The 26,678-nt window shown below is 45.1% G+C and overlaps 2 protein-coding genes across 10 annotated transcripts in view; one reads left to right on the top strand and one right to left on the bottom strand.

Annotated features, from left to right (window-relative positions):
• The first annotated feature begins 166 nt into the window (after positions 1–166).
• Zdhhc16 (zDHHC palmitoyltransferase 16) lies at positions 167–11,417 on the top strand. 3 transcript variants are annotated; one of them, XM_090346139.1, is made up of 12 exons: positions 167–336; positions 1,575–1,618; positions 4,768–5,015; positions 5,147–5,341; positions 5,476–5,564; positions 5,933–5,961; positions 6,549–6,682; positions 6,822–6,869; positions 7,643–7,728; positions 9,171–9,294; positions 9,472–9,542; positions 10,859–11,417. In XM_090346139.1, exons 3-12 carry the CDS (start codon positions 4,773–4,775, stop codon positions 10,971–10,973), a joined length of 1,134 nt encoding a protein of 377 aa, XP_090202265.1. In that variant the 5' UTR covers positions 167–336; positions 1,575–1,618; positions 4,768–4,772; the 3' UTR covers positions 10,974–11,417. The 3 variants fall into 3 exon arrangements, with proteins under 3 accessions (XP_090202265.1, XP_090202264.1, XP_090202266.1); XM_090346138.1 differs by lacking the exon at positions 1,575–1,618; XM_090346140.1 differs by lacking the exons at positions 1,575–1,618; positions 6,822–6,869.
• A 120-nt stretch (positions 11,418–11,537) lies between these two features.
• The window catches only part of Mms19 (MMS19 cytosolic iron-sulfur assembly component), a 29,021-nt gene continuing 13,880 nt past the window's right edge, over positions 11,538–26,678 (bottom strand). For 3 of the 7 annotated variants that reach the window (XM_090346135.1, XM_090346134.1, XM_090346136.1), the window contains 28 exons: positions 25,718–25,803; positions 25,292–25,366; positions 24,808–24,877; positions 24,366–24,494; positions 24,219–24,280; positions 23,198–23,284; positions 22,702–22,776; positions 22,168–22,245; positions 21,547–21,685; positions 21,165–21,319; positions 20,853–20,931; positions 20,074–20,199; positions 19,816–19,897; positions 19,394–19,494; positions 19,152–19,301; positions 18,634–18,789; positions 17,397–17,496; positions 15,664–15,766; positions 15,450–15,518; positions 15,137–15,263; positions 14,223–14,323; positions 14,023–14,079; positions 13,711–13,897; positions 13,068–13,150; positions 12,785–12,949; positions 12,651–12,710; positions 12,110–12,210; positions 11,540–12,031 (listed from right to left, as the gene is read on the bottom strand). In XM_090346135.1, the coding sequence (XP_090202261.1) occupies positions 12,004–12,031; positions 12,110–12,210; positions 12,651–12,710; positions 12,785–12,949; positions 13,068–13,150; positions 13,711–13,897; positions 14,023–14,079; positions 14,223–14,323; positions 15,137–15,263; positions 15,450–15,518; positions 15,664–15,766; positions 17,397–17,496; positions 18,634–18,789; positions 19,152–19,301; positions 19,394–19,494; positions 19,816–19,897; positions 20,074–20,199; positions 20,853–20,931; positions 21,165–21,319; positions 21,547–21,685; positions 22,168–22,245; positions 22,702–22,776; positions 23,198–23,284; positions 24,219–24,280; positions 24,366–24,494; positions 24,808–24,826 (2,619 nt within the window). In that variant the 5' untranslated portion in view covers positions 24,827–24,877; positions 25,292–25,366; positions 25,718–25,803 and the 3' untranslated portion in view covers positions 11,540–12,003. Of the gene's footprint in view, positions 12,032–12,109; positions 12,211–12,650; positions 12,711–12,784; positions 12,950–13,067; positions 13,151–13,710; positions 13,898–14,022; positions 14,080–14,222; positions 14,324–15,136; positions 15,264–15,449; positions 15,519–15,663; positions 15,767–17,396; positions 17,497–18,633; positions 18,790–19,151; positions 19,302–19,393; positions 19,495–19,815; positions 19,898–20,073; positions 20,200–20,852; positions 20,932–21,164; positions 21,320–21,546; positions 21,686–22,167; positions 22,246–22,701; positions 22,777–23,197; positions 23,285–24,218; positions 24,281–24,365; positions 24,495–24,592; positions 24,652–24,807; positions 24,878–25,291; positions 25,367–25,717; positions 25,804–26,678 lie in introns of those variants that run through there. The other 4 variants (XM_090346132.1, XM_090346131.1, XM_090346133.1 and 1 more) reach the window with 4 other exon arrangements.

The raw sequence follows: 26,678 nt of genomic DNA, 5'->3' as shown, positions 1-26,678 counted from the left end.
CCGCCTTTTGGCGCAGTCCTGCAGTAAGAACCGCGATCATTGGTAAACGCTGTCACGTGATCGACGCGAGCGCCTCCTTGAGAGGACTCCATTTCCCAGGTTGCACCGAGACAAATCCAGGGGCGGGACTTGAGGCTCCCGGGCTTGCGCCTTCGCTGGAGGTAGAGGATGGGCAGGCGCCGGGTCCGGGTCCTCTTGCTGTGGCTCGAGGCGGCGGGCCATGGTGGGTCTTCGTGAGCCCGGCCCCCTCCGGCCGCTGAACTGGAGGAGCGGCAGTGAGTGACGGCAAAGGCTGCGGGGCTCGATTTGGCCGATTGAAGCACTGGCAGGCGGCAGGTAAGGGAGAAGACTTGGCCCGTGCTCCGCATCCTAGTGCCCTTTTCTGGGGTCGGGCCCTGTCTCCGGGCCTGCCGGTGAGTCCGGATTCCTGAGCTCTCTGCCCCGCCCTGCCGCGCTCATGCCCTGTGGTGCCAGGCCCTTCCTCCGGCAGAGTGCACCCTCCGGGCCGAAGCGATTGATCCTCAGCGAGAGGAGGGAGTCAGCCAGACCCAACTGGCCCATTTCACACGTCCAGAGTTTGATTTGGCCAAGCCTCAAAAGTAATTCAAGAACCTCTGAGACAGACCTAGGGTATTTTTTTTGAATATTTGCCTCCAGTCCTTTGGAGCTTTGTTCACAATGCCGTCATTAGGAGACAACCTTTTCCTGGTTTTTGTAACTGTAGCTTCCTGTCGTACAGTCGGATCTCCTGGAGGTGTGGGCCCTTCAACTTGGGATGAGCATTCCTGAGAAAAAATTACGGTGATCTTTTTTTCTCGTTTGCCCAGAAGGAAAGTTTACACACAAATAATACTGCTCTTTGCTGATATCTGACATCCACTAGAGATGGAAACATCCGGAGAGCATCTTTGTCCAGATGAAATTTGCCACGACTTTGATCTGTTTCATCTACCTGCTGGTAGCTTTGGAATCTATTCTTCCCTCCTGTCCCCTTCCCTCTCTCTCAATCAGGTTTTCCCTTGGGAAACAGATGGTGATTTAGAGCTCTGGGATGAGGGGAGTCCTGCGACCTGCAATCTCTAATCTGGTGGCAGATGGCCATTATGGCTGTGGGCACTACTGAGGGATGGGACTAGTTTGAATTTGCACTTGGGGTACTAGGAGAACTATGCTTTATTTTTCCTTCCCTATTCACTCTCCCTCCCTAAGCACACAATTGAATTTTGCTTACCTCAATTTTCTGAGATTAAATGTTTCACTTGTGGTCTACTGATAACAAATCTTTTCCCCATCCCCCAATATCCCAACTAACTAAAGTGAGAGGCCTGGTTTCACAGTTGGCTTATTCTATAAGCTTTTTTGTTTTACATGTTTGGGTTGAGTTCTGTTTGCACTTGTTTCCTAAAGGTGTTTTCCAGTGTTAGGATTTTAATAATAGTTTCTATTTCTCCTAATTAATCAAGACGAATGATAGCAGCCAACACTTTAGTGTTATCACATTGGCAGACATACCATCATTGGTATTTGTAGAACAGGTAGATAACTGACCACTTTCTGCTTCTGCATCTCTCTAGGTCATTCATTCAACAAATATTTGTTGACTACTTCCATGAGCCAGGTATTGTTTTAACTACTTTACAAACATTTATACCGTGCCAAGTATATGTGTGTGCGCATGCACCTGTGTGTGTGTACACACACAAACCCATACACCTACCCCTACAATCATAAAGGGTTAGAGCTGGAAGGACCTTGACACTTATTCCTATTCCGCACTGGATTGGAACACAAGGAAACTGACTTCTAGCATGAGTTGGCAAATCTAGTCTTTGAGATAGGCATTTCATGCAGACTTCAGGAATTCAGGATAGTTGAGAATAATCTGAAAAGGAGAAAATCTGAGGCGTTCTTGTGGTGGCTTTGAGGCATGAATTAGTGTTTATTACAAATGAGGAATGCATCTGATTTATACTGTTTTGCTATGAGAAGTATTTTAGCAAATTTAGTAAATTATCCCCAGTAAGAGAATGTATTTCGAGTGAACAGTCCAAAAGTCATAGATTTGTTGTGGGGCAGTCAGTTCTTTTCTGGGTAGAAAAGGGAAAAATATAATAATAACATGCTGGTTCTGGGTGTGAACTCAAGGCCAGGGTGCCATCCCTGAGCTTTTTTTTGTTGAAGGCTAGAGCTCTACCATTTTAGTTATAGCTCCACTTAGGTTTTTTTGGTGGTTAAATGGAGGTAAGAGTCTCTTGGACTTTGCTGTCTGGGCTGGCTTCAGAATGCAATCCTCATATCTCAGCCTGCTGTGCAAATAAGATTACAGGCAGGAGTTAATGGCCACTGGCTTGGACCTGTTATTTATGACTGCTGTTTAAAAAATGCATGCTTAGCATCGTGGCTCACACCTGTAATCCTAGCTACTCAGGAGGCTGAGATCTGAAGATCAAGGTTCAAAGCCAGCCCAAGCACAAATGACCTAAGACTTTAATCTCCAATTAACCTCTAAAAAATGGGAAGTGGGTTTGTTAAACACATCATTTGAAATGTGATGTAAAAATCAATGTTAATAAATTCTTTAATAAAAAAAAAATGGGAAGTGGGACTTGGCTCAAGGGTAGGGTGATAGCCTTGAGTTGAAGAGCCCAAGCCAAGTTCAAGCCCCAGGACACCCCCCCCCCCCACACACACACACAAAATAAGATAAAAGCTTTACCCAAATCATGGTTCCAAACAACAGGAGTCCAACTCAGAGATGTTAACCTGAGTTTCCCCCTGCACCCCACGCCCCGCCTCTTTTTTTTTTGGTTGATCCTGGGGCTTGAACTCTGGGACTGGGTGCTGTCCCTGAGCTCTTGTGCTCAAGGCTACTGCCCTATCCCGAGAGCCACAGCACCACTTCCAATTTTCTAGTGATTAATTGGAGATAGAGTCTCACATTCTTTAATGCCTGGACTGGCTTTGAACTACTCAGCCTCCTGAGTAGCTAGATTACAGGTGTGAGCCACTACACCCGCTTCACCCCCTACTTTCTACCCCCCACTGATGTTCCAGGTAGATTTCTCCCTAGTTCTCATCTTCTTTCTTCCTTTTCTTTCCTTTTTTTCATTCTGTACTGAGGTTTTAGCTCAGGACTTGGTGTTCACTTGGCTTCTTTGCTCATCTGGAACTCTTGATTGAGCCATGCTCCAGCCTAGCATTTTGCTGGTTGTTTTGGAGATGGAATCTTAGGGGCTTTTTTACCCTGGCTAGCTTTGAACTACAGTGTTCCACATCTCAGTTTTGTGAGTAGCTTAGATTACAAGCATGAGCTACAGCATATGGCCTCATGTTTTTTTTTTCTTCCCCAACAGGGTCTCAAGAAAATGGCCAAGTTAGCATTGAACTCTTGATCCTCTTGTCTTAGCCTCATAAATGATGGTCTTCTTTCTCTCGTTGTAAACCTAATTTGCCGAGTTTCTACTTAAGGTTTTAGAGGTTGTAGAGGAGGGTGTTTAAGTATTTCTGTGGAAAGATTTTTTTTGTGGGGACGATCTAGGGTGCAAGGAGAGTGCATTGCTCCAGTTACTGAATGGAAACCATTCCTATGGCAGAGCAGGCTCCTCCAGTTTCTGCTGCATTTTGAGCTGCCTTTTAAATAAGTCAGTAGTTATCAAGGACAAGGCAGACCTTCTTGGCTGTCTTAGGACAAAATCAGTTATTTTCTGGTTAGAGACTTCAGTCTGTAGAGTTGAGGCTATGATGGAAAGAGTCTGCTGCAGCATCTGTGTCCTGGGTCCTGGTCATTGCTTGCATATTGAGCTCCTCATTTAGTGGAGGAAATAGAGAATGCATGAAGATGGGGATACTTAAAGAGGAGCTATGGAGAGCGCTAGAGATCTGGGAGGGCTAGTTTGGAAGTCTGGAGTCAAAAGCTGAAGATGCAGGTGGTTCTAAACTACAGGGGAGCAATGAAACTTTATCAAGCCCCTTCCACTGCTTTGAATTCTTCAAGTTGTTTTAGCTGTATCGTCCTTGGGGTAGAACTGGGAGTGCAACTGGAGACAGAGCATCTTATGTCATGTAAGGGCTGGCTGGTTGTCCTGACAGGAGACATACAATCCCCTGCTACTAGGCTGTCTACTGGCTTATAACCTAAGTCTACATGGAGTAGGAAGAAAGTTAGTTAAGGGGAAGATCTAGATGTAGGGTCTCATGCTGTTTAGTTGGTGGGCCAAGGCAAGCAAGAAACTGTGGAAAAACTGTCACAGTGACCATACCATAAGACATAGTGGGCAACTTTGTTTATATTGGCTCTGATCCATCTGTGTTCTTTCCATTCAGACTAGGAGCCATTTGCCTCTCTCCTTACCCTTATACTATGGATTTTTGTGTGTGACATAATTTTTTTTTTTTTTTTTTGCCAGTCCTGGGCTTGAGCTCAGGGCCTGAGCACTGTCCTTGGACTTTCTCAAGGCTAGAGCTCTACCACTTGAGCCTCAGCACCACTTCTGGCTTTTTTCTATGTATGTGGTACCGAGTGCTAGGCAAGCACTTTAACCACTAGGCCAAACTCCTGGCCCATAACGTAAATATTTTTGTGGCTCAGCATTTCCACTTCCTACCTTCTACATTGTGATTGGGACATTCCATAGAAAAGCAAAGTACAGCCCTTCCCCCCTACAGTTGGTGACTGTACTAATCAGGACAAATCCTGGGGCCTTCTCACTGGGGATGCAGGTATGGGCAGGATTTAAGCTGGATCCTCACAATGATATTATCTCCTAGGAGCCATGCGGGGCCAGCGGAGCCTGCTGCTGGGGCCAGCCCGTCTCTGTTTGCGTCTCCTCCTGCTCCTGGGCTATAGGCGCCGTTGCCCACCTTTGTTCCGAGGCTTGGTACAGCGCTGGCGCTATGGCAAGGTCTGCCTGCGCTCCCTGCTGTACAACTCCTTTGGGGGCAGTGATACCGCCGTTGATGCTGCCTTTGAGCCCGTCTACTGGCTGGTAGACAATGTGATCCGCTGGTTTGGGGTGGTAAGTGATGTTTTTTGGAGCAGAGGGAAGCGTCTCTAATAGTCCCATATTAAGCTTTGGAGGCAAGGAAACTGGAGACTCCTCTCGGTGTAACTCTCATTATGTCTGTTTGAACTCCCTGGTGTTGGCAGGTGTTTGTGGTGCTGGTGATCGTGCTGACCGGCTCCATCGTGGCCATTGCTTACCTGTGTGTCCTGCCCCTCATTCTCCAAACATACTCAGTGCCACGACTCTGCTGGCATTTCTTCTATAGTCACTGGAATCTGATCCTCATCGTCTTCCATTACTACCAGGCCATCACCACTCCTCCTGGGTACCCACCTCAGGTGGGTCTCTATGGACACAGGGGGGAAGGGCAGAGTTGCAGGCTATGGAAGCCAGTTCCATGAGTGGAACGAGAGTACCTTGCAAAATTTTGAGACACAAAAAGCAGTCATGATGTTGTTCTCCCTTCAAACAGGGTAGGAATGACATTGCCACAGTGTCCATCTGTAAGAAGTGCATTTATCCTAAGCCAGCCCGAACACATCACTGCAGCATCTGCAATAGGTACGTCTTGGCTTTGCTCTCTATGAACTCTAGTGGCCCTTTTGCTATAATCCTAGGCTAACACTTGTCCTTACTGTTTAAGATATGAAGCATCCATCATGTCCCACGCAATGTGATGTCTATCTTATGACATCTAGTACTTAGGGTGATCGTGTGAGTTACACATTATTACTGCTTAGAGAAGTGATGTTCTCGTCCAGTATCATGAAACAATAAACTGCAGAGCTGGGTTTGAAGCAAGGCCTGGCTGTCTTCATAGTCTGTGCCCTTTCCACCTCAGCAGGATGCTGGTCCTTGTAGGAAAGTATTGGCACTATCATCTCCAGAACCTTGGCCACCGTAACAGAGCCTGTGTCCCTCCCTCACAGGTGTGTGCTGAAGATGGATCATCACTGCCGTATCCTTTGCTTCCTTCTGTTCAAGGGCTTTTTTTATTTTTATTTTTTTATTTTTTAAAGTAGCTTCAGAGCATTTTTTCATCCTACAAAGAGCACTCATCGGGCTCATGAGAAGTTAGCAGAAAGGTGCTATAGGAGGCAGACCATCTTCTAGGCAAGGAGGCTCATAGGCTCAGACATATGTTTTTCTGGGTGGAAGGAATCTTGCACAAGTCTTCCTTTTGTAGGCTATGGTTTAACAGCTACTGAATGGGAAGAGGTGTCTGGACTTCTGTGGATTCTACTAGGGAGTTCCAGGTAGAACCACAGGCCCATTTCTGTGTTAGGCACATTCTGCATGATTTCCTCGTGGCCTCTGTGAGATTCTAGAAGACTTTCACTTCAACCTTGGGAAGCTGTTGCCTATTTTCTTGGCTTTGTAAAAAACAGATCTTAGGAGTGACACTGTTTTCAAGATACTTTGTATTAACAAACTCACATAGTGTTGAGTTGAAAACCTTTTGTGTAACAACATAAAGAAAAAAAATGATGTCCTCAAACACATCCCATGAAATTGTTTGGTTTTATCCTTAAATCACTTGACCAGCCTGGCTAAACAACTGTGTGGGCCATTATAACCATCGGTACTTCTTCTCTTTCTGCTTTTTCATGACTCTTGGCTGTGTCTATTGCAGCTATGGAAGTTGGGATCTTTTCCGGGAGGCCTATGCTGCCATTGAGGTAAGTCCACGATTAGGAGCAGGACAGCTTAGTAGGGCAAAACTTTGGAATATGAAACCTGTTCCTAAGTAAGGGGGCTGGTTGCACCCCTATTCTAGAGGCCTGAGAGTATAACCAGCACTGTTTTCCATCCCCTTAGAAAATGAAACAACTCGACAAGAACAAACTACAGGCGGTTGCCAACCAGGTGGGCTAACCCTGCCTCACTGCCCCCTGCTGCTCAGGCCTGGGGTTTAAGAGTTGTTCTGGCAACTGGGCCTACTAATTATAGGGGCTGAGAGGCTGCCTGCCATAGCATTGGCTCAGAAATATTTAGGAAGGCTGCCCTGCCCCAGTAGATTCAGTAGCCCAGGGGCAAGTGAATAGTCTTTCATCTTTGTGTTTTGGGTTATCTATCCTATCTTCCTGCCCTGGGGATAGCCCGAGCAGCAAGGAGTCCATGTTAGTCTGTGCATTGGAGCTACAGGAGACAGTGATGTCTGTCCCGTCTGCATCTGGATCATCCTCCCTTGTGCCTTTTAAGAACCTTATTCTGAGCTTGTCCCTTTGCTGCCCTCATAGTTCCTTAGTGGAACTCAATTCTTTCCCCTTCAGTTAGTTCTTGCTAGGTGTGGGTCTTCAGGAGAATGTAGCCACAATGAAGGACTTCTGGCTAGGAATTACAGTGGCTTCCCCTGGAGCCCCATTTGTGTTTTCAACCTCAAGGACCAGGGTCATCACCTCCTGTGTTTTGCCATCATGTCCAGACCTGTTCTGCCCAGTGTTTGTCAGCGTGTTGTGTTGCCAGGCTTGGCCTGCACACCTGGCTGCCGACCTAACTTCTTGTGGCTTTAAACTTGTTTCTCTGCCTGGGTTTGGGTCACTCCCTGCCTGTAGTTGCTGGGCTTTGGTGGCAGTTGCTGGAGACTAACAGAGGGAAGAAGCCAGGCTTTGCTGTTTTTTTTTTTTTTTTTTCCTTAGACTTATCACCAGACCCCACCACCTATCTTCTCCTTTCGAGAAAAGATAACCCACAAGAGTCTTGTCTACCTCTGGTTCCTGTGCAGGTATTTAACTCTATTTTGCTAGTTTTAAGAAAGGGGAAGTATCAGGAAACCTTTCTAGGTGCTCCCACACAGGCAGAAACCCATCCCTGAGTGATCTGCTGCTATTCTAGTCTACTGAGGTTGGCAAAGAGTTGGCACTTTCTCCAGCATTTTGGGCAGGAAATAACAAGGACAGCAGTACTGCTGGTTACAAAGCACTAAGGATATGTATGACATGCTTGTTATGTGTTAAGTTAAATGCCTACTGCATTTATTCCTTGTAGTACTTGAGGGGAAGGTGACAACACTTATAGATTAGGAAAACTGAAAATTAGGAGTAGCTAGGAGTGATGGCTCACCCCTGTAATCCTAGCTACTCAGGAGGCTGAAATCTGAGGATCAAGGTTCAAAGCCAGCCTTGGCACAAAAGGATCTGAGGCTCTTATCTCCATTTAACCTCTAGAAAATGGGAAAGTGGGGCTTGGCTCAAGAATAGGGTGGTAGCCTTGAGCTGAAGAGCATAGGGACAGCACCTAGGCCTGTGACTCATTCCTCCCCTCCTCCACCAAAAACCTCCAAACAACTAGGAGTGATTCACATGGCATACAGCTATGAAAGGCAGAACTTCAAAGTGAATTTCATGCCAGCCCAGTGTACCTTGGTGCTTGTACTGCCCTATCTCCCAATCAGGAATATTTTCATGGATTTTTTTTTTCATGGTAATAGGCTTATTTCTCCACCTTTCTACATAACTTTTTCTCAGTTTACCTTGATGTGTGTGTGTGTGTGTGTGTGTGTGTGTGTGTGTGTGTGTGTGTATCATGAACCCAGGGCTTTGTGCATAGAAGGCAAGCACTCATAGATCCCCCCCCCTACCCATGTGTTTTCAGATTTTCTTCTCTTTTTTTTTTTTCCTTGCCAGTCCTGGAGCTTGAACTCAGGGCCTGAACACTGTCCTTGGGCTTTCCTCAAGGCCAGTTCTCTGTCACTTGAGCGACAGCACCACTTCTGGTTTTTTTCAGTGTATGTGGTACCTAGGAATTGAACCTAGAGCATTGTGCATGTTAGGCAAGCACTCTACTACTAGGCCAAACTCCCAGCCCCTCAGATTTTTTTTTGCCAGTCCTGGGCCATGAACTCAAGGCCTGAGCACTATCCTTGGACTTTCTTAAGGCTAGAGCTCTACCACTTGAGCCTCAGCACCACTTCTGGCTTTTTTTCTATGTATGTGGTACCAAGGAATTAAACCTGGGTCCTCGTGCATGGTAGGCAAGCACTCTACCACTAGGCTAAACTCCAAGCCCATCAGATTTTCTTTATGGATGTGGTGAAGTATATACTCACCTGGGAAATATACTGAGAGATAACAAAAATGGGGTTTAACTAATCATTATTATTTAGATCAATTTCAGACTAAGGTCCTCCTGTTCTAATTCCCCCATGTCTTGGCCTTTTTTTCTTAGTTCTGTGGCACTTGCCCTGGGTGCCCTAACTATATGGCATGCTGTTCTCATCAGCCGGGGTGAGACTAGCATTGAAAGGCACATCAACAAGAAGGAGAGACGTCGGTTACATGCTAAGGGAAAAGTGAGTGTACTGTTGGGCGTGGGTGGGCAGGTGGGTAACTGAACATGCATCCTGTAAGCAGAGGTTGTGGCTGACTAGACAAGTATCATGAAAGACCAGAATCTGCCCACTTAGCTGTCCAAGATGAGGGGGGTTAAACAGAAGATGTTTGTAGAAACATGTTTTTCTTGGCTCTAGGTGTTTAGAAATCCCTATAACTATGGCTGCTTGGACAACTGGAAGATATTCCTGGGTGTGGACACAGGAAGGTAAAGTAAAAAGAAAAACACACATACATTAAACAGGCTGGGGATGTGGCTTAGTGATAGAGTGCTTGCCTAGCATGCATGAAGCCCTGGTTTTGATTCCTCAGTACCACATAAACAGAAAAAGCCAGAAGTGGCACTGAGGCTCAAGTGGTAGAACACTAGCCTTGAGCAAAGAGAGGCTCAGGGACAGTGTCCAGGCCCTGAGTTCAAGGCCTAGGACTGGTCAACAACAACCACAACAACCACCTCATAAGGACCAGTGATGAGTGACAGAGCTCTATTGGAAATAAGAGAATATGGCTAAGACTATTCTTGAATTCAGATAGTTTTATGTGACTAGTGGTTGCTGACTCTAAGAATAGAGAATACTGCTTTCATTTGAAGTAGATAGGCTTGGGGCCCTAGCTGTGGTTTATGTGGCTTCAAGAGGACTAGATGAGAATCCTGAGAAAGCTCAGGAAAGGACATCTGGGGAGTATATAGTTATCTCTCTCAATCACCTACCCCTCACTTGTATGGTATTATCTGGAACTTAGGCCATAATGTGAGTTTAGACCATAATGTGAGAGAATGAGGTATGTGACAGGTTCCAGCCCAAGAGACAAGGGTCAGTTATTTTAACTGCAGCCACTGATGGTGAAATGAACTAAGTACCCTTAGAAGAGAGCTCAAGTCCTCAAAAAGGGCTGAATGTGGTAGGGGACATATCTGTAATCACAGCACTTTGGGAACCTTGAGATAGGATAGACAGGAGTGCAAGACTAGCTTGGGCTACATACCAAGACCCTGTCTCAAAAGCAAAAACAAATTTCCAGTCAAATGCCTATGGCTCATGTCTATAATCCTAGCTACTCAGTAAGCTGGGATCTGAGGATTTGAAGCCAGCTGGACAGAAAAATCTGTGAGACTCTTATCTTCCAAAAAGATGGAAGCAGAGCTATGGCTCAAGTGGTTCCTCTAAAGAGTGCTAGCCTTGACCATAAAAAGTTCAGTGACAGGGTCAGGAGTTTGGCCTAGTGGTAGAGTGCTTGCCTAGCATGCACGAAGGCCCAGGTTCGATTCCTGGGTACCACATACATAGAAAAAAAGCCAGAAGTGGTGGTGATACTCAAGTGGTAGAGTTCTAGCCTTGAGAAAGTCCAAGAACAGTTCTCAGGCCCTGAGTTCAAGCCCAGGACTGGCAAAAAAAAAAAAAAGAAAAAAAGAAAGAAAGAGCTCTCATTACCTTTGTGCTTGATGTGTACTTGCTTCAGAATAAACAGGAAGGATATTAAGAACTCTTGGAATTCAAGGGACATTTCTATCTTCTTTTGTAGGCATTGGCTCACCCGAGTGCTGTTACCTTCTAGTCACCTGCCCCATGGGAATGGGCTGAGCTGGGAGCCCCCTCCTTGGGTGACAGCTCATTCAACCTCTGTCATGGCAGTGTGAATTGGGCTGTCAGCCATGTGTGTTTGACCTGTTGCCTGTGTTGTCTCAAGGCTTCAAGTTCTTGGAGTCCTTGATCAAAAAGAGCCATTGGGCCTGTCTTAGGGTCCTGTGCAGGGACATCTCACAGACAGACCAACCTTCAGGACACTATAAAAGCAAGAGGCAATGGAGAGAATTCCTGGGACTGCTGTCCTTTTACTCAGGCAAATAGAAGTTCTAACCCCAAACTTGGAGTCAGGCAACGGGCTATCTTGTCTGACCTCCTCCAGGTTGGCACTGGGGCTAACTACCACCTCTTCCACTTCCTGTCTGGGAAAACACCAGTTGAGTATGCTGGGCCTCTTGACCTCTCAGAGGGCAAAGCCACAGGCCTGCTGCCGAGGTCACTGCCATTCTTACATGCTAATGAAGGGATCAAAAATAAAGGCTTTTGATTTGTACAGATATGTAGCTTCCCACTCTTTGCCTGTTGGGTAGGGAAAAGGGAGGTGAAGGAAGATCTAGTGAGGTAATTGGTTGGTACCTCCTATATCCATCCTTGGAGGGCTGGGTGCCTTGCTAATCTCTATCACGACTATTTCTGTAGCTTAAGGATATTTGTTATGTGTTTCTGAGGTGTATGTGAGATGGGGAAAATACCTGACAGCTTTATTACCAATTTTTTTTTTTTTATTCTTCAGCAGTACATACACATCCACTATCCCTGGTCCTCAGGGCCATACTCAGCTGCACACACCCCTCTGCAGCATAGCTTCTGTCTCCTGACATAAGATACAATGGGAGAGCCCACAACCCAAGATCTTTCTTTGAACCAGTAGTCTTTGCTTAGTTACTTCACAAATCTGTTAGGAATCAGGTCTCCTATGTCTCTTGTGCCATGGAACACAGGCCCAATTTTGTGCTGTGTCGATGAGAATGATAAGCAAAGATCAGTCAGTGGTCTGCTTGCCTTGGGCAGAATGGCTCAATGGTAATTCAAAGTTAGATTGTCAGTCAGAAGTGTGTAGACCAGGATGGGGAGTTTGGGGACTCAGCTGCCAGGGCTCCCCAACAGAAACCTGTAGGTACAAAGAATGTTGGCAGTGTTGACAGTGAGGTCTATTTTGGTCCTATCTTACCTGCAACCTAGAACTTACCATTCTCCCCTAGCTGACACAGCTTCCTTGCGCACCAGTCTCTTCTTGTCATCTAGTGGCCTGGCTAAGGCCCGGATCACCTGTGGCTTGTATGGCAGCAACTGTGGAGTGAGAAATAATCTTAGCCTTGCTCAGCTCTGGCACCTGGAAATGGTGCTTCTCTGGCTGTATAACTCACATTCTGAAGAAAGTGGAATGTGCTTCATTTTGTGTTTGTGCTTGTACATGCATGCATGCATGCATGCATTCAGGGGATTGGATCCAAAGCCTCACATTTGCTCAGCAATTACAATGGGCCGTATTCTTTAGTGATTTCATAATATGCCAAATTGCAAGATGGCTGTTCTATTATGAGGTGGTCAGGGTCTGGTGGCTCCATTCTGGACCCAAGGAAAAAGTATCTGCCTATATCTATTTTGAGAAAAGTCCTACCCTACAGTAGGATGGTTAATCCCACATGACAATATAGAAGGCAAAAAAGTACTTCTCTATCTCTCTTGAGCCTAGTTTCCAGGTTAGGGAAGCAAAGCAATGTACTTACCACAGGAGTGGGCAAGCGAGTGAGAGCATGCATACACTGCAGTGCAGCAATCCGGACAACCTGGAACATAACCAGAAGGTGAGTGGGAGATCCAAGAAAACAGGTACCAAAGAGGTGTATGGGGATCAACGCACCATGGAAGGGCTGGAGCTGAGGTTCAGAAACTTGGTGACCAGGGTATCAACATGAAGACTCATGACTTGGGGTGCTTCCAGTAAAAGAGGCTGAAGGCAGCTGAGGGTAGAGAGCTGGACCACAGAGTCAGGGCAGGACAGGGCCTCCAGTAGCAAGGAAAGAAGCTAGGAAGAGTGTCAGATGGAAACAAGTTGATGCTCCTGGTTGTCTTCCTTCCCTCTCCAGTCCTGACTACTGGAAAACAGCCTTGTCCTTGGATAAGAGGCTAACTGGAAGACTTACTGTGGGCAGTTCTGGCAAGAGCACAGGCTTGGGCAGCCTGTTGAGCACATGAGATAGACCCTTTAGGTAGTTTGGCTTCACATCTGAAAGAAAAATGGGGAAAGGTCAGGAAAGAAACTGGGCTTAGACTTTCTGCTTCAAAATTAAATTCCAATATTTGGTTGGGCAGGACAGATGTCAGGCTACAAAAAGAAGTGGGGCCAGGCATGGTGGCTCATGCCTAGAATCCTAGCTACTCAGGAGACTGAGATCTGAGGATCCTGGTTCAAAGCCAGCTCAGGCACTAAAGTCCATGAGACTCTTATCGCCAATTAATCACCAGAAAACCAAAAGTGATGCTGTGGTTCAAGGTGGTAGCCTGGAGCTGAAGAACTCAGGCACAGCGCCCAGGCCCAGAGTTCAAGTCGCACGACTGACCCCCCCCCCCCAAAAAAAAAAAAGAAAAGAAAAAGTGGGAAATAAATAAGGCCCCTTGAGCCCAGAATAAGCAAGCCATACCCATCAAAGGAAAAAATCTGGAGGTTTTGCTTTCTAGGTATAGGCCACAGTAGTTTTAGACTTTCTGGTCCTGAATTTCTTTGGACTGTGGTCAAGTAAAGGAGAGTCCTTTGTATTTGGAGTCTTTTTTTCAGATTCTGCTCACCTTGAGGAGCAGCATGGAAGCCTTGGACCAGAGCAGGCACATTGTCTGTGAAGAACCGCTGGCGGAACATGATTCGCACTTCCGCATGGCCAGCACGAGTTAGCACATCAGTGCAGTCAGACATAAGCAGAGAGAAGCCATCAGCAGCTGTAGAGCCTAGTTCTGGATCACTCAAGAGGCCCATGAGCTAGAGAAAAGAGAACCTTCTTCAGGAAGAAGAATCTTAAAACAGCAATGTGGGAGATGAAGTTGATTTGGAGTAGGTTAACAAGGGAGTTTCTGTTCAGGGCTTAATTCTGTCTCAGGACTCACTCGAGTTGTAAGGCAGGAGCTGAGAGGATGGTACCTGAGTACTAGAGCCTTGGTTACCTATAATTGAAAGGGGAAAGAGTATTAGCACCTGATAAGTCAAATCCAAGAACTGCTATGTTTGACTCAGGATCAACTAGGGATATTTTGTTTAGCTTGACATTACTGCCTCTGTGTAGCCAGAATTAAGTCTACCTACTTACCCAGAGCAGCAGTGTGAAGGCCTGACTACGAGAGGGCCCTGGGCTCAGGCTAGCCTCCACCGTGTCCATAGCCAGTTGGAGGAATTCATCTAGCTGCTGCCCTAAAAGAAAGGAGAACATGCTGATGCAATAGTACACATTTCTCTATTATTTTGGATACCAGCACTGAGACTTCAGCTCAAGGCCTGGAAGCTATCCCTTAACTTTTGTGTTCAAGGCTGGCATTCTACCATTTGAGCCATAACTCCAGCAAGATAGCCTGGTATAGAGCATACTACTAACACAGCTATTGTCATAGCACTGTCTATACCATAATGCCACTGCAGGAATAAAATGGCAGAAGTAGGTAGAACATGTTCCTTGCATTCCTCAGGTCCTGTAATGAATGCTTATCCTAAGGGCTGTGTCTGAGGACACTGCTTGAGCAGCTGAAATCCAATTATATTACTAGCCAAGTTTGTTTTTTAGTATATATGTTACTGCCAAGCTTGAACTTGGGGCTTCACCTTCTCACTTGGCCTTTTCACTCATGGCAGCCACTTTACCACTTGAATCAAGCCTCCAGTAGGGCCTTTTGCTGGTTAACTGAAGATAAGGCTCTCTATGGCTGCTTTTAAACTTTGATCTTCAGATCTATCAATTCCTGGCAACTGGCTTGAGCACTGTCCTTGGGCTTTCTTAAGACTACAACTCTATCACTTAAGCCATAGCACCATTTCTGGCTTTTTTCTATGTATGTGGAACAGAGGAATTGAATTCAGTCAGCATCTTTGTACCTGCTAGGCAAGCACTCTACCACTAGGCCAAACTCCCCGCCAATTAGCTCCTTTTGTAAGGAGAACAAGAACTGAACCAGAAGATTTTATCAATAGCAGCACAGAGAGATGGCTTTGTCCCCAGTCCCACCATAGTACCTGCTGGGTGCTTGTTGAGGAGTCCTGCAAAGCACTTGGCAGCAGCTGTAGCAGAGAATGTGCAGCTGTGGCAGCAGCTCAGTGACAAAAGCTCTTGCATGAGTCTGTTCAGTTGAGGGATTTCCACCTACAGAAAACCTGGCCATGTAATGGACCCAGAAAACACTTGAGCTTCAAGATGCCCAGAAGAAAGTAGAAGCAGGGACCAGAATGGATAAGAACTTTCCCAGTGGGAAAGCAAAGGATCAGCTTAGCCTGTGGGAAATTTCAGCTCATAAGTCACAAGGATTCAACTCCTCAAATGTTCACTTACATTTCGAGGCAAGGAACAGACAAAAGCCATAAGCAGTGCAACCAGCCGCCTCTGCCCCAAGGAGCTATCCTATAAAGGGAGAAAGGTCTTATCAAACCTATCCATGCCAGCATTAAGTTTATATGCCCCAATGTACATCCCAAAGCAGTCCTAAAAATAAGTGTTAAGAATATGAACTCTAAGATTCTCCCCATCTGATCCATTAGCCTGTCACCTGGAATGGCTGGAATCTGCTTGAGAAGCTGTTTTCAGGCAGAAAGGTGGTGTTGCCATCTAAGAAGAGGGGCACAATGCGGGAGACACTCTGAGCAGCTAACCTGGGGGCAGAGTACTAGGCATTACCACAGATACGATTCCAAAGCAGCCCTTCCCTTCAAATAGTGCTTTTGAATCGGGTTCATTTTAGGGCCACTAAGTCTTGACCAACACACTAAAAGTTAAACATTGGGCACATAGCTAAGTACTGTGGCTCATGCCTGTAATCCTAGCAACTCAAGAGGCTGAAATCTGAGGATCACAGTTCAAAAGCCACCAGGCACTAAAGACCGGGAACTAAAGGCCGTAAGACTCTTATCTAGAAAACCAGAAGTGGCCCTGTGGCTCAAAAGGTAGGGCCGTAGCCTTGACTGAAGAACTCAAGAAAGAAAAAAAAAAGTGGGCACATATTGTGCCCAGAATCAATCCATTCTACACCCTGGAGATACACAGTAAGTTAGAAATACTAAATCCCTATTGTCTTAAGAGCATATAATCAAAGTTTGGTTTTTTTTTTTTTTTTCTTTTTCCTTGGTCAGTCATGGGGCTTGACTCTGACTCTGGGCCTGGGTGCTGTCTGTGAGGGCTTCAGCAATACCACTTGAGCCATAATGCCACTTTCACATCCAGTTTTCTGGTAGTTAATTGGCGATAAGACTTTGAACCATGATCATGGCTTTGAACCATGATCTTCAAATCTCAGCCTTTGGAGTAGCTAGGATTACAGGCATGAGCCAATGTTTGTTTTTTGTGTTGTACCTGGGCCTGTCTCTGAGCTTTTTTGCTCAAGGCTCTACTACAGCTCTACTACTGTTTTTTTTGTTGTTGTTGTTTTCTTTTTTTTGCTGATTCTGGGGCTTGAACTCAGGGCCTGGGCACAGTCCCTGAACCTTCTTGTGCTCAAGGCTACCACTCTTTTTTTTTTTTTGGGTGGGGAGAGGGTCATGGGGCTTGAACTTGGCCTTGGTGCTGTCCCTGAGTTTAAACTCAAGGCTATGGTCCTACCCCTGAGCCTGGGTGTTGTCCCTGAGCTCTTCAGCCCAAGGCTACCACCCTACTCTAGAGCCAAGCCCCACTTCCTGTTTTCTAGAAGTTAACTGGCAATAAGTCTCAGGTCCTTTTGTGCTCTGCCTGGCATTGAACTTTGATTCTCAAATCTCAGTCTTCTGCATAGCTAAGATTAAAGGTTACCACTCTTAGCACTTGAGTGACCGTTCAACTTTGTCAACCTAGTTTTTTTCTGAGTAGTCTATCAGAGATAAACTTTTCTGTCCAAGCTTGCTTTAAACCACCATCCTTGGATCTCAAGCCTCCTAAGTAGCTAGGATTACAGGTATAAGCCACTGCTGCCGTGTGCTGTGTGTGTGTGTGCTGTGTGTGTGCATTGGAGGTTAAGAGTCATAGAACTTTCCTGCCTAAGCTGGCTTTGAAGCTTGATCCTTAAGAGCCCAGCCTCCTGAGTAGCTAGGATTACAGGCATGAGCTACTAGCACCCAGCACTGAGTACTTTTTAAGTACACTATAACTAAGAAACACTAAGAGCTATGAGCAACACTGTCAAAATGCCACTTTCTTTTGCTTTGTTAAGGCAAAACTTAGAAGACAAGCAATTGCTTCCACATTTACATACAAGGACAGACAGCTGGTCTAGTCATGTCACTGGGCTTAAGACAAACCCCAAATTATACTCACTCAGGGCTCAGATGAGTGGTGGCAGTGCCAATGACAGATGCTATGGCAGTTAAGACCTCATCTTCCAGCAGTACCTTTCTTAGAACTGAGGGGTCCTTCTCTGCAAAAAAACAAAACCAAAAAAAAAAAACCCAACACATGAACATACATAGAATCACACAGTCATAATTATAGTTCAAAAATACAAATTAAGCTGGGTATCAGTGGCTCAAAATGATAATCTAAACTGAGATTGGAAAAATTGTGGTTTGAGGTCAGCTAGGCATATACATGAGACCTCTGTCATTTATGGTTTTAGGCCATCTTAGGCAGAAAAGTACTCTAGACTTTATCAAGAGAAGAAGGTTGTAGCACACACCTATCATCAGCCAGGTACATGGAAAATAATACTATAGGCACATGCTTGGGTAGGAAGCAAGATCTCATCTTAATGAGAGGCTTTTGCCCTAGCTTGGCCATGGATTGCTATCAGTATACTTATGCCTCCTGAGTAGCTAGGATTACAGATATAATATGCTTGGCTTGTTTTTTTTTTCCAGATTGGGTCTTAGTAACTTTTTGTCCAGGCTGGCCTCAAACTGAGATCCTATCTCTCTCTGCCAAGTAGTGTCCATGTCCTGCCTCAGCAGCAGTCTTCTTGAGAAGTAGCAAGGCACTGGAAATAGCATGGATGTAAGCTGGGGTCACAGATCTCTTGGAAACACTGCACATAGTGCTTGGAATAGTTAACAATGGAAAATGAGGTTAGCTAGTATGAAATCCCCCCCACCCCAAAATGTGTGCTCATTTCTTTCTTTCTTTTTTTTTTTTTTGCCAGTCTTGGGCTTGGGCTCAGAGCACTGTCCTTGGACTTTCTCAAGGCTAGAGCTCTACCACTTAAGCCTCAGCACCACTTCTGGCTTTTTTTTCTATGTATGTGGTACCAAGGAATTGAACCCGGGTATTCATGCATGCTAGGCAAGTACTCTACCACTAGGCCAAACTCCCGGCCCCATGAGTGCTCATTTCTACTGAGAAATCAAGGCTACCATTTGAGCCAGAGCTCCACTTTCAGCTTTTTGGTGGTTAACTGGAGGTTGAGTTTCATGGACTTTCCTACTACAGCTGGCTGGCTTCTTCTTGTATTATTAGGTTATCCTTTACCTTCAGGTATAGAACCCAGTACCACAATTACCCAGAAGATGGCAGTGCTGTCCAATGGCAGAGGAAGGCAAAAGTCCAAGGAGGACAAAGTTACCTGGCATGGAAGCCTGCACAGCCAAGGCAAGCAGGCAAGATACAGCCGTGTCATGGAAATACCAGCAGCTATCAGGGTCCTGCTGGCATTTTTCTGCCACCTGATGGAGACTCTGACAGATAGCAATAACATCACTGGATCCTGTAATCACATTCCCTGTGTGGCAAGAAAGATTTTTTTCAAAAGTACTTCCAGACATTTCCTATAGAGCAGTTGAGAAGAATAAGACAATGACTGAAACTAACAATGTCTTATTAAATAGCCAAGTGAGGTGATAACACAGGACTCTCACTTGATCATCCCACATATTGTACATTTGTACTGAAGTGTGACACTATATACCATGATTATTGTATGTCAACATCACTATATATACAACTGCTACATTATCTTTTTTTTTTTTTTTTTTTTTTTTACATTTACATTCACTCTTAGAATTAGAGCACCCCTAAAGGGGTCAACTTTACTCTGCCTGAGCTCCCATTCTGTGCAAATGCTTGATGATTCCTGGTAGTTACCTTTGTTCGACTGCCAGAGATGCTGTAGCAGCAGAGGCAGTGTCTCCTTGATGATGCTGGGATGTGTTGAAACAGCTGACAAAGCTTGCAGACAGAGAACATGCTGGGAGCATTTGGTATACTGATCTTCTCTAGCTAAATCTGATTTCTCTGCAAAGGAGACAAGGATTCCATGCAATGGCAAACATGAAAACCCCAAAACCTTGCTGGCAAGGGCTGAGCCACAGATCAGCTACACATACCTTTGTGCAGCTCCTCAGCAAGCTTGGGTACTAGGTGGCTGCTGAAGGCCCTAGGGTAGAGAGTGGCCAGGGTTCCTGATGCTTCCAGTGCTGCCACCCTGCTGAGGACATAATCAGATGGGTATTAGCTGAGCCCAGGCCTATTCTCTTTCCAAGGTGTGTCATGAGGTGATCCTGGGGTGGGGACTCCCAGGCCACCTTGCTAAAGAACAGGATGCCAGTATCTAATCACTGAGTACGAAAGGGCTTCTTAATGTCTGAAGAAGAGACAGGAATCTTTCATATTTATAATCAGTTAGCAGGTAGAGGCAAACAGAGATTATTTTCTCTAAGGAAAACAAGGGTTAGAAGCACAGACCTCTGGTCCTTGCTGCAACAACTGCTGTCAAATAAGTCACTCTACCACTGCTTAAGATTCTCACCAACTCTGGGAATCCTGTTCCAGGAAGCTCAGTCTGAATAGGTGACCTACTGCCAGCTCCAGGTCCACAGATGACAGGAGATCTGTTAACAGAAGAAAACATAGACCTCATCTTTCTTCATTTGGAGCCACCATAATCCTTTTAAAAATCCCATTAGAAATCCAAAATCAGTCATTCAGTTTTGCCATGAGAACAAGGGATTGAGAGACTTCACTGAGAACAGAAAACTTTATTGTCTCCCTTTTCCTTAGGGTGTACCTGGTTGTGACCCCAAGACTGTAAGTGTCCTGATGCCAACAAGCTGTAGCTGGCTGCTGGGGTCTGTTAGGGCCATGAATACCAGTGAACACAGCTGGTCCTTGAAGCTACTCAGAGGCCTTTCATCTAGGGAGGAAAGAGGATAAGTTACAAGGAAGTCCTTCTTCTACTCTTTATACCCCATGTCCTTAGCTCAGTAGTACTATATAGACACCTTGGGATTTTTTTTTTTTTTGGGGGGGCAGGGGGCTGGTCTTGGGGCTTAAACTTAGGGCTTGGGTACTGTCCTTGAGCTTCTTTTGACCAAAGCTATCATTCTACCATTTGAACCACAGCACCATTTCCAACTTTTTCTGTTTATGTGATACTGAGGAATCAAACCCAGGGCTTCATACATGCTAGGCAAACACTAAGCCAAAGTCCCAGCCCTGGGATAGATTTTTTTTTTGGGGGGGGGGAGGGGGGGAGTTGGTGATGGGGCTTGAACTCTGGGCTTGGCACTGTCCCTGAGCTCTTCAGTTCAAGGCTATTGCCCTACCCCTTGAGCTGCAGCCCTACTTCTGGTTTTCTGTTGGTTAATTGGAGATAAGTGTTTCATGGACTTTAATGTCCAAGCTGGCTTTGAACTGCACTCTCAGATCTCAGCCTCCTGAGTAGCTAGGATTACAGGAGTAAGCTACTGCGTACAGCTTCTTGATCACTTTTCTGAAGCACCCTGCCCTCCATGGGCTACAGGGCTCAATGGTCCCCAGGATACTTCAACTAGTAGGTGATCTTACCTTTGTCCTCATAGCTCCATTTCGGCTGTATCTTCAAGAAACCCAGGATCATCTCAAGGATTGTTCGCCGCTGGTTGCTCTGTAATGGTTCATTTATTAGAGTAGCTTAAAGGAATTCAATCCTGCCACTCTGGAACTGGGGAGAATTCTGTTTTAGGTAAGAATGAGTCCAGGAAAGAGTTAACAAGAGTAAGCAGAAGCTAATGAGAGAAAATCCCAGATCAACCTCGGTCCAGACTAGACCCAGTCTTGCTCTGAGGAAGGGATCTTAACACTCAAGGTCTTCTCACGTCTCTCAAGATGCTTCCCTACCTGACTATGCTTGTGGAACTGCTCCAGGAGTAAGGGCAGTACGTTGCTGGTAATGTGGTCACAGGCTCGGACAGATGCACCTGCAGCTGCCTGCAACAGCTTGGCACTTGGCCACACCAGTTTCATGTCCGGCTCACACAGATGGTGCCTGCAGTCTAGAGAGGGAGCAATCACAGACCTGGAGAATAGGACCAATGTTGCCTGACCCCCCCAATTGGAGACTAAGGCCTGAAAACTAGGAGTTAATCATTCTCATTGCCTTCAATTTAAAGTAGAGTTGCAGCCCCCAAATCACTTAACTTGTGGGGGTTACACATGAAGGATCATTTGCCCCTGAGAGATGTTATCTCTATGGTCCCCTTCTGCTGCACCATCCCATTACCCTGTAGAATGTTGCTAAGGAAGGAGTCAAGGAGGTCCTCAGCATCAGCCCTCAGCACAGAGCGAGACAAACACGCAGTCAAAGAATGCAGGGCTGCCAGGCCCTCTGCCTCTACCCGCTCACTTCCGGTCTGGAACACCTGTCAGGGAGGGATCCCATAGCTACTGAAGTGAGCTTGCACCAGATGACACCCCCATCCACTGCCTATTTCTTTGGGGCTGGGGACTGAGAATCTTTAGGGCACAGCAACAGAAATTAACAGCCACCCTGATTGTCTTCTCTTTGGCTATCCTCACCTTATCTTCAGTCCCAGTAGTATTAACATACATATGAGACAAATAGGATATCAATTCTGAGTGCTGACACCTTTTTTCCCTTCTATTTAGATGTCAGAGGCACCAAGACCCACACCCCTTGCTATGGGAGGTCAGGGTTCTATGGAAAGGTGACCACATGGTCCCACCAAGCAGTGGCTTTTCTCTTCTCTTTCAATTGCAAGTTTGTATATCTTTGCTTGCTTACAGAAAAGCCAGGCATAGTACATTAACCCTGGGGATGAATAGGTAGAATCCTGATAACTTGTGAATTAACAGCAGTAAGGTTACATAAGTTAACACTCACCTCTCTGCGGATAGAAGCCCAAAGGCTGGGGAGGAAGTCCTTGAGCTCTTTCTGTCCATATACAGAACAGCAGGCATTCTGCCAAGGAAACCACAGGCATCAGCCACTAGACTGCCCTAGGATATGCAGGTTACATTTCACTAGAAAAACTGGCAAGAAGTCATAACAATTCTGCCATGGCACAGAAAAATAGGGCGTATCCTGCCCAGTGAAAAAGAAATACAAAGGCTGGAGATGTAGCTCAGTGGGAGAGCACTTGCCTAGCATGCACAAGGGTCTGGGTCAAACATCCAGCATGGTGCAGGGAAAGGAAAGAACAGCAGCATGAAGAGGGCCAGCCTTTCCTTAGTTACCAGCTCAATTAACTACAGAAAACTATGTAGCTAGGGACTTTAGGTCAACACGGTCCCCAGTCCTGGCCATCCTCTTTTGAGGACCATGAACTGTCCTCTGGCTAACCAAGAACCTGTTATCTTTTAGTACTCCTAACTTGTGTAAAAGCAACTGGATCCTGCAATGACAAAAATTACTCACCAAAGTCTGCAGAGAATCCAGTTTGGCACTCAGAATCTCAGAATCTACTTTCTCTAGGAGAAGGGGCAGCAGGAACTGTGGGTGAGAAGAACTTTGACTTCAGACAGGCAGTATCTGAGCTGCACCAAGGTCAACCATGTCCTTACTGCCACCAGTCTGAAGGAACAGATTCTACATCAAGTAACTACACTCAAGGGGTTGTGACTTAAGTAATTTTCAAGCTGTGGCCAGAATCCTAGTTACATAACAAGTGGGCCAGTTAGCAAAGCTAGGGGATTTCAAGACAGTGCTATCTAGGGATTGGTTTAGTAATTTTAAGGGACAAGCTGGCAGAATATTCTATACCACTCAATACACTCAATATAGTTGCCACACAAGATGCTTGAAGGATGCCATGCCCTAAATATATACTAGATTTTCCCCATAAGCTTTTGCTTTTCTTTTTTAACTTGCCCCCGCCCCCATCCTGTGTTCTCTGAAAGGTAGCCAGACTTACCTCAGAAAATCGTGGTGTAGAAGCCAGCACAGCTCGAAGACTTAGGATGAGATCTTCTCTCTGGATGCCATGGGGATCATTAGGTGGCTGGAAAGAAGTACCATGGATTTGTATAACTTTCAGACTACCTTTGGGCACAAGCTTGAACCTGGCAAGCCCATAAACAAGACAATATTTACATTCAATCTAGATCAATAGCATGGCATGAGACTCCAGCTAAGAGTTATGTTTATTTTATATGTTCCTTGGAAATTTTAGGACTACATTAATGAGGTACTTAGTATGAAACCTAGAATCCTGTGCATGCTAGGCAAGCACTCTACTACTTAGCCATATTCCCAGCCCTAGGCATTTTTTTTTAAAAAATCAGATCACATATTTCCTTCCTTCCTTTGTTCCTTCCTTTTTTTGCCAGTCCTGGGACTGAACTCAGGGCCTAAGCACTGTCCTTGGGCTTTCCGCAAGGTTAGTGCTCAACCACTTGAGCCACAGCGCCAGTTCCGGCTTTTCTATATATGTGGTACCGAGGACTCAAACCCACATCTTCATGCATGCTAGGCAAGCACTCTACCATTAGGCCAAACTCACGGCCCCCAGATCACATATTTTCTATCTAAAACCTATGATTTTATATAAACACATGTAACTTTGGAGCACTGTAAGCATTATAAGCACCTGTAACCTGGAACATTGCTTTTTTCTTTGTAGATATGCATATATATGTATATAAACATACAGATATTATTATGTTAATTTAATAAAATATGAGTGGTTGCTAGATGCCAGAGGTTCATGCCTATAACCTTAGCTACTCAGGAAGCTGAGATCTGGAGGATCAAAATTCAAAGTCAGCCCAGAAAGAAAAGTTCACAAGATTCCATTTTCAATTAACCAGCAAAATGCCAGACTACATGCATGGATAAAAGCAATGTTTTGTTCATTTGTACACTCAATGACTAATATGGGGCCCGCATACAGCAGGCAGTAAGTATTTGAGTGAATGAGCGAAGGTGCTACTTACAGGGGTAAAATCAATAGGGAAATAACAAGATGTCACTTCAAACAACTCCTCCACAAAGGGTCCTGTAGCAACAGAGAATGAATGAGGTTGACTGATTCATTCACCTAATAAGCCTCAACTACCTAATACATTGCTGCCAAGACATACCCAAGCTATAGTCCCTAGAGATGAGGTCATGAACGATGTGGAAAGCAACCAGAAGATTACGGGGATCCTTCTCCCCATCCATCACCTGGATGAAGCCAAATGTGAAGTCAGCTCCTAGACCCTTTAGCTCTGGGAAAGAAAGAAGAAGGTCACTAGTGTCCACTGTACAGAAAGCCTGAGAGTTCTCCTAGGAGGCTTACATTGTCTTTCTATGATCACTTGCTTACCATTCCTTTCTGGCAGAGCAGACTTTTTATTTTTCTAAGAGAAGTACTCAGCAAACAGATGTACAGTGATACCTACACTGTTATAGGAGTAAGAATTTAAAAGTTTTACTATACTGAGGGAAGAGTAGGTCTCTAGTTCCCTTTATCATCTTCTTTCAGAGTACTACCTCTTCCATATAACCCCTAGGGTAAAAAGGCCTCTTTTAGCCTCTTACCTTCTTCCCGAGTTTGCATGAAGTTGGTGATGATATTGTAGACTGTGTGTCGGTCCACTTGTGGCAGGGACTTTGGGGTGGGTGAGAAAGGAAAGAAATGAGGAATGTGCTCAGAGGAAATGTCAACTGATACTACTTTCTGTTTCATAATCTCTAAGCAGACAACTCTTTTTTCTTTTCTTTTTAAATTAGCCTATGATCACCTTTAAGGAAATAGAGATAAAGGTTATGGCTACTGACCTAGCCCATCATTGATGACAATAACCCAGACCTGTCTTTGTAGTATACAAAGTATACCTTACTTTCTCTGGGTATGTAAGAGGACAAAGGCTAGATATGCCACCCAGCCCCTCCTTAATCAACAGAAGGAATGACTGATAAAGACGGTCACAAGGCCATAAAGAGCTCATAAGTTGTAAGTTACCATCTAATTCTAGTTATTCTGAGGGGTAGAAGATAATATCAATATCCTATTAACACCCACCTGTACATGCACCTCCTGGAAGATGGCTTTAAGCACAGAGACAGCCAGCCCTGGGGGTAGAGACACACACAGACTCTAGAGGAGAAGGGAGGATATGTGAATGTTCAAGAAATTACAGCATGATTTTCAAAACACAATCTTGCAAAAGGACCTAGTTTGCTGAAGAGGGAATCACAATATTCTGATTCAGAGGGAAGTGATGTAGTGAGGAACTTTTTCTAGGTGAATGTTTCACTGTAGCTCCTTCCAGTTCACCTGGATCCAGTTTCCAAAGGGGTACTTTTATTCTCTAGGGTACAGAATAAAGCAGGCTGACAGTAACTTAGGCCTCTGTACTTCTACATGTGAAATCTCAACCCCAGGACAAGGAGAGAACTGGATAAGGGTTCCCATGAACGTAACTACAAAATGAAAAGTAAAACTCACAAGTGCCCTCAAGCCCTGCAGGACAGATGGGATCACAAGATGATGGTCCTTCAGCCGGTTCTCATAGAACAGGATCAGGTGGACTACTGCACAAACCAGATTCAGCCATTAGTTTCCACCAGCTATCTTCCCTCCTCAGTCTCTAATGCTGTTCCATTAGAGAAAAATTGCAATTTTTCTCCTTTACAAGGAGATATGCTCATGCTCTCCCATTTCATTAAACCTTAGCTAAGTAAGGAAAATAAATCCAAAGGATTGAACCTAAGACCTTCTGGCTTTTAATGAACAAACATTAAGTATTATAGATTACAGGACATCTTGTTCCATCTCAAAACTGCTACTGAACACCGGCTATTCAATGGCAATTAGCTGGATTAATATCTAAAATTTAGAGCTACAAAAATGAAACAGTAAAAGGATAAATTCCCCAATTAATTAATGGACAAATTAATTGAAAAGACAATTCTCAAAACAAGTACAAATGGTCAATAAAAATGTGAAGAGGCTGGGCTCAGTGGCTCATGTCTATAATCCTAGCTACTCAGGAGGCTGAGATCTGAGAATATGGTTCAAAGCCAGCCTGAGCTGGTGGTGCTGTGGCTCAAGGGGTAGGGCTTATAGCCTTGAGCTGAAGAACTCAGGGATAATGCCCAGGCCCATGGGTAGGGCAGTAGCCTTGAACTGAAGAGCTCAGGGTCAGCACCCAGGCCCAGAGTTCAAGCTTCACAACAGAAAGGAGGAAAGGAAGAAAGAAAGATGAAGAAACATTACTGAGATTCTATCTCATTCTATTCAGAAGGGCCATCATGAAGAAAACAATCAACTACAAATACAGATTCAAGAAAGGGAACCCTTTATATACTGTTGGTCAGAGTGAAAAATAGTATAACTACTATGGAAATAAGTATGGGTTTGTAAAACAAAAACCAAAGAAACAAAAAGACCTTATGACTCTCTAGTA

The sequence above is a fragment of the Megascapheus bottae genome, chromosome 15, assembly GCF_031878675.1.
Source record: "Megascapheus bottae isolate mThoBot1 chromosome 15, mThoBot2.hap1, whole genome shotgun sequence".
In the NCBI taxonomy this organism is placed as follows: domain Eukaryota; kingdom Metazoa; phylum Chordata; class Mammalia; order Rodentia; family Geomyidae; genus Megascapheus; species Megascapheus bottae.
The sequence above is the reverse complement of the archived record's forward strand: the minus strand, read 5'-3'. Positions and strand labels throughout refer to the sequence as shown.

What these genes read in the sequence shown, in the direction of transcription:
- Zdhhc16 (XM_090346138.1), top strand. Translation starts at nt 4,773, where the DNA reads ATGCGGGGCCAGCGGAGCCTGCTGCTGGGGCCAGCCCGTCTCTGTTTG. An exon ending in CTCCTGGGTACCCACCTCAG is followed by an intron (nt 5,342 to 5,475) that starts GTGGGTCTCTAT and finishes CCCTTCAAACAG; the next exon opens with GGTAGGAATGACATTGCCAC. An exon ending in AGGCCTATGCTGCCATTGAG is followed by an intron (nt 6,683 to 6,821) that starts GTAAGTCCACGA and finishes CCATCCCCTTAG; the next exon opens with AAAATGAAACAACTCGACAA.